The sequence below is a fragment of the Cariama cristata genome, unplaced genomic scaffold, assembly GCF_000690535.1.
Source record: "Cariama cristata isolate BGI_N322 unplaced genomic scaffold, ASM69053v1 scaffold37056, whole genome shotgun sequence".
Classification (NCBI taxonomy): domain Eukaryota; kingdom Metazoa; phylum Chordata; class Aves; order Cariamiformes; family Cariamidae; genus Cariama; species Cariama cristata.
Window position 1 is genome coordinate 46,491 of NW_009621111.1, and position 14,724 is coordinate 61,214.

At 42.4% G+C, this 14,724-nt stretch overlaps 1 protein-coding gene across 1 annotated transcript in view; it reads left to right on the forward strand.

Annotated features, from left to right (window-relative positions):
• Positions 1-601: 601 nt before the first annotated feature.
• LOC104162985 (transcriptional enhancer factor TEF-1-like) overlaps positions 602-14,724 on the forward strand; it is a gene marked incomplete at both ends in the record, with an annotated part of 28,804 nt that continues 14,681 nt past the window's right edge. The window contains 7 exon segments of the mRNA XM_009701839.1: positions 602-666; positions 3,442-3,504; positions 3,593-3,655; positions 12,220-12,231; positions 13,429-13,563; positions 13,755-13,801; positions 14,703-14,724. Coding sequence (XP_009700141.1) covers positions 602-666; positions 3,442-3,504; positions 3,593-3,655; positions 12,220-12,231; positions 13,429-13,563; positions 13,755-13,801; positions 14,703-14,724 — 407 coding nt within the window.

Below are 14,724 nucleotides of genomic sequence, written 5' to 3' on the forward strand. Positions count from 1 at the left end.
GGACAGTGATTTCTGTCAGTGAAGGAGGCAGAGTGCTTCCTGGCAGGAAGGATAGATTTTGCTGTCCTCCTTGTAGAATTAAAACTTGGAGAAAAGCTGGTGCGAAACTGTAACATCTGGGTGATTGGCACCTTGGCTCAGGTGGCACACAACCTTCTGAAGGACAGCTGCTCCTCCCAGCAAGGGTCTAGGTGGGCAAACACCACCCAGCGCAGTCAGAAGCAAAACCGGAGGAGCCCAGGCCTTGTGTCAGCCCCCAGCGTAGGGGGTTCTGCATGGAGAGATCATCCTGGGCACTGCTGCTGGCTAAGGAGGTGCCTCTCTGCCTGCAGACAGCTGCAGGACTTCAGTGGGAAAACACTGAACCTGTAGCCCTCTGTGTAGTTCCTGTGGCACGTACAATGTCTGTTAAGGAGGGGGAAGAGAAACACTGATGAACAATGAGAAATACTGATAAATAGTTTGCAAAGGAAGGGCAGAGTAGGTGTAAAAAAACATAAGCCTCATATGCGTGGAGCTCATATGTTTAAATGAGGTATTTTGATGGTGTTTATGGATGTGATGCTGCTTGTCCCTTATCATGAATTTTTCTTTGTTTCAGGTAGGAATGAATTGATAGCCAGATACATCAAACTTAGAACAGGGAAGACACGGACCAGGAAGCAGGTAAAATAACTCAGTGGGGAAGTATGCATGTCAGTGAATGACAAAATACGGCATTTTTGGCTGCAGTGGCTGTCTGTGCTTCAGCTCTGATGAGATGATGTATTGACTTCACTGTTCAGATTAAATACATGCTGTTTAGAAAATATTTACTACTAGTTTTTTGTGTTGTGCATCGTTTCAGTGGTGGTTTAAGGATGGATTTTTTATTAACCTGTGTGTACATGAAGCTATTATCCCCCATATCGGGAAAAAAAATTTCAAAAATTGAAGGAGAAGCATAAAGCATTGTGCCTTATTTCTCTATAAGGACAATTACAGAATATAATGTTTATTTTGAGATGGTGAATAATGGAACTTCTAAAAGTCCAGCCAATTTGCCTATATAATAGAGGTTACGATCCTTGGATATGAGAGGTAAATAAATAAAAACTATCTAGCAGGACTGATCATAATCATGCTCTCAGCTCATGGGCAGTACTTGCTACAGGATGAAAAAATAATTTAAAAATTCCCCGAAGAGCCTTCAGGCTCCTGGTCTGTGACCACGGTAAGATTTCATTCATCAAAGAGTCAGAATAAACCTGTAACTAGTCTTAAGTCTTTTTCAGATGATTATCACATAACCATTAACTTATCTCATCTGACTAAATGCTTTAATTTATAATACCCACAGTGATCAGCAGCCTCACAGAAGGCACATGCTCTGTGTAGTTTATGCAGTGGTTACTAAAACCTTGCACTGTTTTGAAAATGCTTTGCAAATCACAGAGTCCCCTCGCTTTCTCTAACATCAAATGCGAGATTCCCCTTCTCCCCATCCACGTGTGTGACAAAGGGGAAGGCAGAGGTGCATACACTTGTATGCTATGTGTGTTTTGTAGTGCAGGGAAAGGTGACGCTGAGTCGGCTCACACAAAGATGGCCTGCTGCCAGCGCTTGGATTTAAAGCACTTTGAACTGGGTGATATTTTGCCCTGGGTGGTGTTCTTTGTCAGTTAGGAAGAAAACATATGTACGAGGGATGAAAAAAGACGTGAGAAAGGAGAGAAACTGTAGCACGTGGAGAAGGAACAAAGAAAAGATTGGCAAAGAAATCTGAAACAAAAGACAAAGTCCCAAGTTCTGCTCTGCTATGCTCATTGAGCTCCAAGAGTTGAGGGTTATGCTGGGATCTTAAAGTGGCATGAGGAATCAAAATGCAGACCTTGGGGCTAGATCCTTGGCCAGGGTGTGCTGGTAGAGCTGTGGTGAAACCAAGAAGGCTGTGATGGCTTACATATGGCGATGTTCTGCCTCCATACTTGTACATCCCTCTATAGCGATTCATAAATCACTTTAGACCAAGTGTTTAGAAAAGTTTGGTTGTCGTTACTTTTGAGTTTCAACTGAGCAATTAAACATTACGATTGTGCTTCTTGTATAACCTTTAACACCATTAATATCCCACTGAAAGCAAAACAAATGAACGCGTGTGAAAAGTTGGTCTACGTGTTTGACTACAAAAAGCAACAGTATAACTCTGAATTACTGCAAACTGGTTCCTGAGCTGCTTCCTGAAGAAGTCTCTGAAGGTGGCCTTCAGGGGCTGTGCTCATTTGTGCATTACTGTTTGCTTCCCTACTAAAAATACAGGCTTTTTGGTACTATTGTCATGGAATAGTCTTATAGAGGGAGGAAATTAAGCTTTGTTTCTCCTTTTCTTTTGCTTTGTTCTTTCCCAGACAGGAATTGTAACTAACTTAGAAAAAATGTACAACACCTGATATGGTATGCCCTTGGTCAAACAAGACTAAGATTGTGATTGTGTAATCTTTAGTGATTTTTACCATCACTGCAGGTTTTAAACCTTCACGCAGAGGGCTGTAGGGTGCTGAGCACTACCGAGCGATGCTGGGCAGCATCATTAAACCCTCGTCATCGATAGCATAGATTTCAGTACGTGCCTGAGTAAACAGGAATGTGAATCTGGGCCCAGACCCTTCACTGCACAGGCAACAACTTCTGACCAATAACTGGTCTAGTGCAGTTAGGCTTTACACAAATTTCTTACCAGAATGTAATGATGATGGGCCAAAACTAGACATCACTCAAGCTGATGTCAAGTTACTAGTCCTTACTTACATGAGTGTTTTGTGGGCAGACTTGATGCTGAAGAAGCCAGCACAGGTTCAGGGACCTATGTTGTGCCAGTATTTTATAATTTGTGCCAGAATTTAAAGCATTTCAGTGGGGTCAAAACACAGCCTGAGGCTCCTCATTGGAGCTGCAGAACACAATAAATAATGGATAAAACTTCTCGGTGCCAAGTTATGTCTCAAGCTTAGTGGCAAATGGTCAGAGTGGGCACCTGCATCCCCGGCAGATGGGGTAGAAATCCTTTTGGCTCCTCGTGCGAGAGCACAGGGCCTGGCCACGGATGGGATCAGTACCAAAGCATGTGGGCTGCGTCCAACTGTGAACTGTGTCTTCTATCTTGTAGCTGAATGCACAACCTGGTGGGTTACGCTTTTTTTTTGCGTTTTTTTTTTTTTCTCCCCTCAATCAAGTTACTGCAGTGATGACCTGTATTGTTAAGCCTCAGTGCTAAGAGCTTGGTATCTGGCTGAGAATGTGGTATCTTTAACAGCAGAGCTTACTGAAGATGCAAATAACTTCCTCCCCTCAGAAAAGTTATTTTTTTTTAAACTAAAAAATAGATATTTTAAATTTGATTTGCTTTTTTGTTTTTCTTTTGTTTGTTGTTTTTTTTTTCCCCTATAAACCTGAACAATGTAGGTGTCTAGTCACATACAGGTCTTAGCAAGAAAGAAAGTTCGAGAAATTCAAGCCGCCATTAAGGTACGTTTGGCTTGCCCAGTTGTAGGGGGCTTTTCATCTCCATGGTTACAGGCTTTTCCTTTGTTTCCTCCCTTCCCCTACCCTGCAGGTGTCTAGTCACATTCAGGTTCTTGCCAGAAGGAAATCTCGTGATTTTCATTCCAAGCTGAAGGTATGCGCTTTTCTGCTTTTGGGCTTGTGGTTGCTATGCCTGTCCCTTCCTCCTCCCCGCGGTGATGGGCGAGCGCCTGGTGCTGTCGTGCCTGTAACCTAGTTTTCCTGCATGTGGTAGCTGTCTGTGTCTCTTTGTGTTTAATCTCCGGTTTCTGCACTAGCATCCACATTAAAAACGTTGTTTTAACACTGTCCAAATGCAAAGTGAACTACTCTTTGTAACAGCTCGGCACCTAAACCTGATTTTTAACCCGTTAGTCTACTTTTTTTTTTTTTTTTTAAACAGATGAGTGCTAGGAGTGTATTTAAATACACGGGGGTTTTATGCAGTCGTGTAGACACTTTTTCTTTTTTGCTTTTTCCATAGGGGTAATTGGGGTAATTGGATTCCATTCCCAAATGTTTTTTGTCTGTGTTTTTGAAATGCTATCAAGAATACTTCAAATAGATCATTTATTCCAAGTGCCAGAGAGCACAGCTTATCAAGACTGCTGTAACTATAAGGTGTTTCTAGAGTACAATCTAGTATCACCTCAAGTTACGTACTATTTACAAGATTCCCTGAAAATTAATTTTTTTAAGTAAAATATTAACATTTAGTCTTTGGAGAGCCTCAGTCAGAATCCTGTTCAGGGAATTAAACTATGTTTGCTTAATCTGACGTGATGAATTGTACATGTCCCTGTTTTCCCTGCTTTCCATAAAATATATTCTAAGGCTAAAAAGAAACTCTTGGAAATGCTTAATAGGGGTTTCTTGGACTGCTTGTTTTTTCAAGTTTTCCCGTGGAGATCTTGGGACCCTTTTAGTTTTGTTTTCGCATTACTTAAAAGTGTAAGAAGGAATTTTGCAGTTTTTGCTGTTGATTTTTTTCTCTTTAATAAAAAGTGAAGGAACTTGTAAATCTTTTACTTCCCTCCTTTTTTCTTTTTGTCCTTTTTTTTTCCCCCCAGATGAGAACAAATCACGTTTTTGTTCTAGCTGAAAAGCAAAATGTTTCAGAAAGTAATTTTACAATACTAAGCGGTGAGCACTGCGGATGCTTACCACGATCCTGAAACTGCAGCATATAAATAACAGCCTGGCTTTGTAACAGGCCTCCTTGACAGAAGCACTGGGGTTTTCGTCCGCAGTGGGCAGCATGCTGGCAAGCTTGTATGGCTGTTGGTGGCTGGCTTTTTAGCTGCACTGGCTGAGCAGTTGGGGTTCGTTAAGAACAACTAAGACAACTTAAACATACTGCTTTTTAACCGAGGGTGCAATAATACAGAGATATGTAGCATTTTAAGCTTAAATTGTCAATCCTTGATGCCTAAAATTAAGTATGTAAATAGGTGGCCTTACTTTCAGAGGTGCTCAGCACCAGCAGCTCTCAGGTGGTTTTATAGGACTGATGAGCACTCAGGGCCATAAAAATTAAGAAACCCACTTAGATAACAAAAGACAGGCCTAGGAGCCTAACAAAAATACTGGATTTACTGTTCTAAAATATTTCCCTTTCTGAATGCCCAAAATAGCTTAAAATATGAAGACATTTATAAAGCAAGAAATATTTTTAAGTGCTGCACCTACTGTCTGATTTTCATTGAAGCTTTGCAAAGAAGAAAGAAGCTAGTTAAACCCTAATATTATCCGAGACCTCTAGCTTAGATGCCATTTGCAGTAAATAGAGATCCAGGGGAATTTTTCATTTTAAGGAGTTGCCTGAAGAAGGAAAAATCTGTTAAGGCAACAAAATATTTTGTAAGGGCTTCAGACCTTGCTGCCCCTTCCCACCCGTCAGTGGGTTGCAGCTCCCCCAGAGCTGAGAAGAAAGTGGGACGGCTGCCATTTTGGTGCAAGGAGTTGGATTGCTTCAGGGAGAGTGTCCCACCTCCACGCCTCCAACACTGCAGGGGCATTTGCTTTGACTCTCTACGACTACATTGTGAGGACAGAGCGCACACTGGTGACAGAGGTTTGCCAGCCCTTGGCTTTGCTGTCCTCCAGGCGTCACTGACAGCAAAAACTGCCCCAGCCCTTCCCCAGTGGGTCTTCCTGGCCGATGGGGCCCGGGCTGTTCCTCCTGCCCCTGTTCCAGGCACTTGTGCTGCCCCCAGGATTTAGCTCCCCCGGGAGCCCTGACACAGCCCTGGTGATTCCTTCACAGCCCCCAGCCTGAGGGGTGCCCAGAAAGGGCGGAGGAGCCAGGGTCTCCCCATCTCCCTCTTCTTTTTCTTGTCATTCTTGGTCTCAGCGAACAAAGTGCCATGGCATGACATCTGCCCCCTTGCATAGGCCCCTTTCAGAGAAGTTGCAGCCTCCCACAGACCTTTTTCTCCTCATGTGGAAGAGATGAAACTTCGAGGCAAGAAAGTGCCGTAAGGGACCTGCCTTTGTGAGAAAGAGGGCCCTCGATTTTTCTGCCGGGGAGCTGCAATTACTTCCTGGACATGGGAGAGGCCACTGGTTTTGGACCCAAGATGGAACCTCGCTCTTCCAGACATTTTGTTAGTGCTACTGCCTGTTTTTCTTATTATTCTTATATTGACCCATCTGTATGGTCCAGTGTCCTTTGAAAACTGCCTGAGAAGGACATCACAGATGTGAAAGGAAGACAAGGCAAATACACTTTTGGCATCTACGAGTGCCCGTTGTTTCAACAGAGGCCATTTTGGTATCAGCCTGGACTGCCCCATGAGCCTCCTCAGGAAGATGATGGGCCTCTCTTCTCCTCGAGCAGGTGCTTGTGCGTGTTTCCCGGTGAAGGTGTGACCAAGAAGAAGATAGCCAAGGGAAACAATGCTTCCAACCTGGGCCAATCTCACCCTTTTAACAATGAGCTGGCGCTTGCAATTACCCTGTAAAACCTGTGATTGGTGGCATCCAGGGGAGGAGTTATTACTTAAAAAACCCCACACGCATCTGATGTCAAGTTTCCTACTTACAGTGTGAGGGGAAAGCACTCTGCAGATTAATGCAGATATCCTTCATGCCGGTCCATAACTACAAGTTCAGTCAGCTCTGATGCGAGGCCATCTCCATCTCTCATGTTTCTTTCTCTTTACCACCAGACATCCTCTGTGCACACCTCCCATGTATACACGAGGCAGGGTATTGCAGAGAAACTGGTCATTCCCTGTGAGCCAGTGCTGCTTTAGCTGAAATAATCATGGGCAGGCTCTTGAGGATTGCAGGCGCATGGCGTGGAGGCTCTTGTCCCCCTGCTGATATCCATCGCTAGCAGTTTTATTCATAATGCCTTTTCTTACCAGTCTTTCGGGATGTGGCCGATCTGTCACATTGACCTCAATTCCTGGTCTCCTTGACAAAGGGTATAACAAATAACTTGTTCCCCAAGTACCTGCTGAGTTTATTTTATACCAAGAGATCTTTCTATCTTACCTTGGTCTGAATCCTGCTCATGGCGAGGAGAGGACTTGGGCGAATTTTCCTATCTTCTGCAAAAATCCAAATGGATGGAAGGATTTCAGAGCTATCTGCACCCATGGCATTGGATAGAGTATTACTGAAGCTTACCTAATAGATTGAAATATCATCTGTGTACCATAAAGTCTGCTTGGTCCAGCGAAGTCCCTTTTCTCTGATGATAAGTGCCTACAGTCACTCTGGTTGGATGGATCCTTAGCCTGCAAGGAAGAGAAGTTTCACCCATAAATGCTATTGCTGCATTTCAAGACCACCAGTAGAGAATGTTCCATCAGCGCTTAACAGGGATGATGTATATTTTAATTCTTTTTACCTATTTTAGAGATTTTAATCTTAATTTTCTGAGGTTATTACAATCTTCCTGAAGTTAGAGAAATTTCATCTCATGAAAATGGAAAAAGAGGCTGAAATAAAGCTGTCCTTGGAGACAGATCTGAAAGGCAGCTCCTCTTCATGACATTTCCTCTCATGCAGAGACTGGAGGAGGCAAAACAAAATTTTTATGCTCTAATGTTGTATTTCCATGTCAAACACACCAGTCCGTATTATTAAGTTGCAGCATTTCCCACCTTTGCACTGACAGAGCCAAAGTCACCTCTGTCCATTCAGGAGAAAAGTTGAATTGGAAGCTGTGCATAAATAGAGAGTAAAGGTCTTCACAGCAGGATATACATCTATCTTAGACTTTCATTTCAGATATTTTTTCATAGTGCAAGATTAATTAGATAGAGACAAAAGGAAACGTTAAGATACCTACAGTTCACATGTATTACATGTTTTAAAATCCATTATTCTACATTCCACGTTGAGGGATAAAAAGAAAATATTGTTGTCAATTATAAAATGCTAAAGATAGCTCTATACTTTTTAATTGAACAATGATAAAAGCCTTGAAAAATTCCCTTTGATGTGAATGGAGTCTTCAGCATTTTGAAATACAATAAGATGGATTAATTGCTACTCATTAGGCAGCAAGTTGGGACAGCTTTGAATGCGCATTCTCTTCTTGGCATTAGCTATTGCCTGGCTGAAATAGCCAGCTTTTGTATTTACTCCTGTCTTCTCTAATAATAAGCAAATTGGAGATCAGGGCTAGAAACACTGAAGTGCTCTCTATCTTTTGTCCAGAACAATTGTATATTGTCATGATTTGTTTATCTTTTTTGAGCTACAGCTAATTATTGCAGAGGTTATTTGAATCAATACGAAATCTGAGCAGAAATAACATCTGCAAAATTGCTTATTAGGAATCTATTTTATGTTAGTGTTACTGTAATATCCATTTTGTGAGCAAGTTGTTGTTTCTTCTCTTATGTCTTCATTTTTTTGTGCTTACAAGAAAAGTTTTGTATTTTAAATATTGTTACAGGTTTTAGGGCTTTTTGAATTAATACTGTGTTCTGTTGTGCGTAACTTTTCCTCATACTGTCTTAGATTTTTTTTTTTCCCCAAAGTCATAGATAACATGATGTTCAGAGCCCCATTTATCATTCTAGGACAGCAGGTTTTATTTTTTGCTGTAGAACTTGTTTGAACTGATTGATTGAATTATTCTTCTGTTTATGTTGGATTAAAAGAAAGTCAAGCACAAATCCTTTTGTGCTTGTCATGTAGAAATCTTGTTTCATGTGGGGCTTTTATAGATATTAACATTTATAATTGGATGATACTGGGGAATTACTATTATCTAATTTAACTATGTATTTTGCATTCCAAAACTAATGGGTGAAAAGTAAACCTCAGGGGCCTGATTCATTAAAAGTTATATAGTCTCCTTGCATTAGGTACTTAGCGCTTACACCTTCCAAAAACAAAGGTTTTGCAACTGCAGCCAGAAGCAGTCAGCTAAAACATGAGCCAGATCCTGATCTCCGTTACAGTGATGATATTTTAGGGGTTTAGTGGAATTACACCAGATTTCCACTGATTGTACTCTAAATCTGCCTTGGTAGCATTCATTACTAATTATGTACCCCAGCACAGAAGATTTTTATAAGAGGAGGGAAAGGCAGCAATCTCAGAGTGCAGTCTGTTACTTACTACAGTGTCATTCCTGGGCAGCAGCAATCCCATCAGAGCTCATAAATTAAGTAGGGTCAAGCCAGGTCAGGGCCAGATGGGACCTATCCAAGGAATACCTTAAGCTCTAGCAGGATTTAATGATTCAGTAGGAGATACTGTCACCCCAAGCCTCTGCCGAATTTCAGCACGGAACTCTGCAGCATGCTGGGCCAAACTTCTATTTTATGTACATCAGTGTAAATTCATTGAACCAAAAGGATTTATTCCAGCTTTACACTGCAGCACAAATGAGAACAAAACCAAACTCTTTCTGTCTTGGACAAGATAGGAAATCAAAGTCTTAACTGTTTGCAGTCATTAAAAATCCCACAACGTTCCTGTTTAGAGTAGGGGTGTTAACCCATTTGTCCTGGCCAAATTCCAACCCGGGTAATTACTGTAATCTGCCTGTTTAAATTACCCCTGCTGTTTTAATTGGATATATTACTTCTCTTACTGCCTAAACTGTGATGTAATACCATTGTTATTAATCAGTTACCAAGTTTCACCCCAGAAGTGGCCACATTGGAGTGATAGGTGGAAAGACTCATTCCCTCCTGGTTACAAGCACTCTCCATTATGGCATAAAAAAACCTAACATATACTTGGGTTTTTTAAGTGGCAGACAAACTAATATTTCAATTTAAATAAACAGCTTTTAAACGTGGTTTTCCCATTTGTTTTTGAAGACTATGAAGTCTGCCTGATTATACAAGCATAGGCCACCACCACCTTACAGTTCTCCAAAATGTTACTGGAGCTGAATGCGCTCGTTTGCCAATGGAAGTCAGGACCTCTTATGTATTTGTATTTGATTTTGAATTTGATTTCTTTCATGTTTGAATGTGAAGTTACAGTTACTTTGAGAAAACCTGATCTTCCAACTATGCAGAGGTTCCTAAGCCTACAAAAGGTGAAACTTCCAGTTGATGTGTGTTGGCCTGAGTCTGTTAATGTCCAGTGGAGCTGGCAGATTTGTCATCACTGGGAAACTTTGTAGGAGTCATTGAAACTCCTCAAGACTAGCCGTAATGCAAGGGCTGTGTCTCTGAGCTGTCATCCTGAACATTTTTGCTTTCTCTCCATCCTCCTGAAAATGTAATCGGTCAAAGGGGATGAGATGAATGGCCACCACAAAATGCAGAACTTTCTAGGGTAAAAAGCAGCAACTGGCAAGAAGGAAGGCACATCCCTTCTTGTGTCATGAAACAAAAGATGTTTTCTCCCTCCAAAAATCCCTGTCACTGTTCCTAAAAATCAGGATCATCAGACTCATTGCTAATGGCAGCTAAGAGCTTCACAGGACAGTCTAAGTGTCCTTCTGTCAACAGAAGGTCTTCAAGGAAGTGTAAATCTTTGAAAATTTTCCTTTAGTTCATCTGTTATGGTGGGATTTACCTGCCTTAACTGTTGCAATGTAGAAGTTGAATGTCCAGGCTCCTCTTCTAGTCCCGTGGACAGCAGTAACATTACAGAAAGTGATGCCCTCCAGTTTTCGATGCCTGCTTAGGCAGAAATACATTGTCTCCTTAGCTGCTTACTGCACTAACAGTAGCAGGGAGTTAGCCCGTTGCCTTAGACTGGAGATTTTAGATGGCTAAAGCAAGGCAAGATGAACTATGTCATAGATACGTAATTTACCCTGGGCTCATGCAACTCCCAGGTATGGACTTTTATATCCCTAACAAAGCTTTTACTTTTAAATTCTCCTTTAGTTTAGATCCACCTAATAGTAAGGCTATTATAGCGGCAGAACAGTATGAGTTTGGGAACTTGGCAGGAGCGCAGGCACTGGCTACACCTTCACCTGGTGGCACTGGCATGGCTGGTACAGCGAGGAGGCAGTGCAGGAGAGGAGGCTGTAGTACCATAGCAGTTCTGGAGGATAACAAGGTAGGCACAAAAGCAGAGCTCACGTAGTTTGGGAGGTTACTAGGACCCAGAGGCACACATGTCTCTTCAGTCATGCATTTCACACACAGGATATCGATCCCTTATATGTTTTTGTTGTGATTCAGCAGACTGCACGGTTTGGAATTTCCAAGCCTGCTCACCTTAACAGAAGAGAGGGGGAAAAGGAACGGAAAAGGCTGGTGAGGCTAGCATCTCCATATTGCTTAAGGCCACTCCTCATTTTCATGTTTTCATGACGGAAGGTCCTTCTTACTGGGCAGGAGAGTAGAGGGGTCAGCTTTCTGGAGAGAAGCGTGAATCTCGGGATACTGCTGCCTCTTAACACCCAGCAAAGCATTTTTTAGCCCAGTGTTCTGCAGACATCCAAAGACAGCCAGTAAACCACGCTGTGTGCAAACCTCCTGTGCACACCCTTCTACCCTGGGGCAGGCAGAGGTGAGTGCCAGTAGCCGACAGAGCCAGAGCTGACTTCCAGCTCTTACCCAGTGAGCTGGTTGTGGTTATACAGGAAAGCTACAAGTTGGAGAAACAACCAAGTTCTGTTCACGCACTGATGGATACCATGTCGCCCAGCCCACCGCACAGCACCAGGACAGAAGCTGCTCTGTAGATGCACTATCAGCTGTGGCGAGGCAGTCCCAAAGCTTAGGTCAGAAAGCAGTGTCTGGTGCTGCTGTACGGGAGGCAGCGCAGGTGAGTCTGCAGGTGTTAAGGCTGCTGCCGGCAGCCCGGCGGTGGATTGCGCTGCAGCTCACATCCTGCGAGGTGCAGAGCGGGGACACTGCTGAGCAGCTGCTCCCCTGCTCCACCTGCCGCTCTCCCACGCTGCATCCCACAGAGGCACCTGCAGGGGCTCCTTGCACAGCTCGGGGAAACGAGCTCAGCAACAAGCCCCTCTGTTCAGTATCTGCGGCTTTCACACAGGGAGCTGGGGGTTATTCCTCCCCAGCGTTTCGTTGTTAGTTTTTCATCCTTTTTTTTTTCTTTTTTTCCTTTTAATGAATCAGTCCCTAGGTGAAAATAATGCAGTTGTTTAAAGCTGATATTTAATGCTGAGCAAAGTGCTCTTCCTTTGTCTCTTACTATTTTGTTCATATTTTGCTAAGAATCTGCTATTCTACACAAGCATTTTAATAAACTGTTTGTTGTTGTATCCAGGTAACAAGCATGGTAAGTATTTTAACTAAACCAAGTATTATGTACCTTAGCTGTGCTTGGCAGAATTTTTGGCTAGCTTTTCCTGTACTTTCAGCCTGTGCTGTTTCTAAAGGAGCTATTCAAAGGAAGAAGCTGCTCACCTATAGTACTACTACATACAAGCTTTAGAGGGAGCATATGTGCAAAGTCATATATGATATATAAGAGCATGCATCTCTTGCCAGCATGCTTGCTACTTTGCTTGTAATATAAAAACAGAAAAAAACCCCAAAAAATCCTTGCCTAATACTGCTTGTGTTCCTTCATTCTGAGTCACGTACCTAAATATTAGCACTTATTAATACAGTACTTCTGGATGAGGAGCCCCACTTTACCAGATAGTAACAGTCTGTTGTTTACTTATTTTACCTGACCTACGATACCCACTTAGTTAACTCCGTTGCATTAAGAGGCTTTCCTTTTCTGTTCTGTGATCATACGTGATTGGCAGCGACTAGGACTCCCAAGCGCTGCTCTAATAAAAGTAATGGATAACAACCCATCTTTTCCTAAACTTGTTCCTGTATGCTTGAAAACAGCAGAAATTTCATGGCTGATTTTTTTTCTTTGGAAACACTGTAAATCAGTAAAATACCACAATTGGAAGTTTAAAATGTTATTTACATTTTTGTAATCTAACTTTTAAAATACTTGTCATAAAACAGAATCCAAAAAGTTTCTAAACCTGTAAGCATGAAGAAAAATCTGTCATTGTTTGCGAGTCAGTCGCAATTCTGTGTTCTCATTTTACAGTGTAATACAAAAGGCAAACTTCTCTTAGATCTAAATGATAGAGCTCAAATCTCAGTGCTTCCTGTCCTGCAGGCAGAGCCTTAGCAGCACACCGTGTTTAGTCCAGCCTGATTTAAAATCAGCAGAATTTGCCCAGATAAACAAGTGGGCAGTAGTTTGCTCTCCCAGAGCTTCCTGCGTGTTGGCAGAGCGGACTGTGAGAATTCAGGTCTACCATGCATGTCTGAGAGGAGGTTTTGCCTTGAGGTAGTTTGAGTGTTAGCCTCCGTGCTGTATTTTTTTTTCCTGCATGGTTTGCTATTTTTGCATTTTCTGTGTGGCTTTTTAAGTTTTTAGTTATGTGCTTGTAGCTGCAGTTATTTAACATCATTTGTTGTGCCAAATGTTTTAAGACTACGTGTAATTGTCATATTAAAGGATCAGACAGCAAAGGACAAAGCACTCCAGCACATGGCAGCAATGTCATCAGCTCAGATAGTCTCAGCTACTGCTATTCACAACAAGCTGGGCCTGCCAGGAATTCCCCGTCCTACATTTCCTGGGGCACCTGGGGTAAGTTGTTAGCCGAGTCCCAAAAAAATCCCTGTATTCTCTAACAATGTTCAGTAGAAAACTAAGGCTGAATGAGTGGATTAATGCTTTCACTTGTGTTTGCAAAAGGAATCATACTTGTTCAGAAATATCCAAAATCTTTCAACAAAGAAAACAATTGTGGGTCCGTTTGTTTGTTTTTCCTCTTTCAGTTTTGGCCGGGCATGATTCAAACGGGGCAGCCTGGATCCTCGCAAGAGTAAGTCTGAAAATTAAAATGTGTTTCTATATGCAATGTGGGGCTGGCTTGTGTACTTTGCTGCCAGAGGGTATCAATGAGGCAAGAACTTGCAAATTTTTCCCAAAAGGAGGAAAAGATAGTTGTAGGGGAAGGAGGAACCTTTACAATGATGTGAACTCACATTCCAAAAGTTATAAGGGATCCCAGACCTCAAAGCTGAGGCTGAATACGTAACGGGCATACTCCTTTTTCTCCCATTGCATGGTGAGATGCAGTGATGCCAGGGAAGCAGCTGGTAAGGTTTTGCCTGTGAATAAGTTTCGAGCACAGATACCTCCATCCTCTTTTAAATATATGAGCAATATTGGAGGCAAGGGGGACGTATTTTCCTGCAGGGCAGGAGATTACTGCATGAGGCCCATTAGTGGTCAGAGGAGTTGCCGCCCTTCGGCACTGTGGTAGCAACAGCACCATACGGAGAAGGAAGCCTTTGCCCCTCCATCAGGTGTTTTCAGCCTTGCGGTGGTCTCCGGAGCAATGTTTCCCAGCCTTATTTTTCAGCTTCTCCTCACCTTATTCCCCTGAGGTCCTTGACCCCTGTAGTTCAGTGTCCTCTGGATTTATTGGGAGTCAAAACAATCACCATCCATGTCTGCTGCGACACTTTGATGGGCAGGTCAGGTTTCCAGCTGCATGACCAAGCACAGATAAGCTTCTTGCTTTGAGATGTTGGGTGTCATTCTCATCCGTGTCTCTCTCTGTTACCGCTTTACTGTCTGTCTGTTAAATATGCTATGCAAGGAAGAGATATGTTTGTGGGTAAATGTCATTAACCACGTATTTTCTTATACTATGTGACTCTAATGGAATTTACTGTGGATGGCATGATGTATGATTTTTGTGTAACTCTTTATTCCAGTGTAAAGCCATTCGTTCAGCAG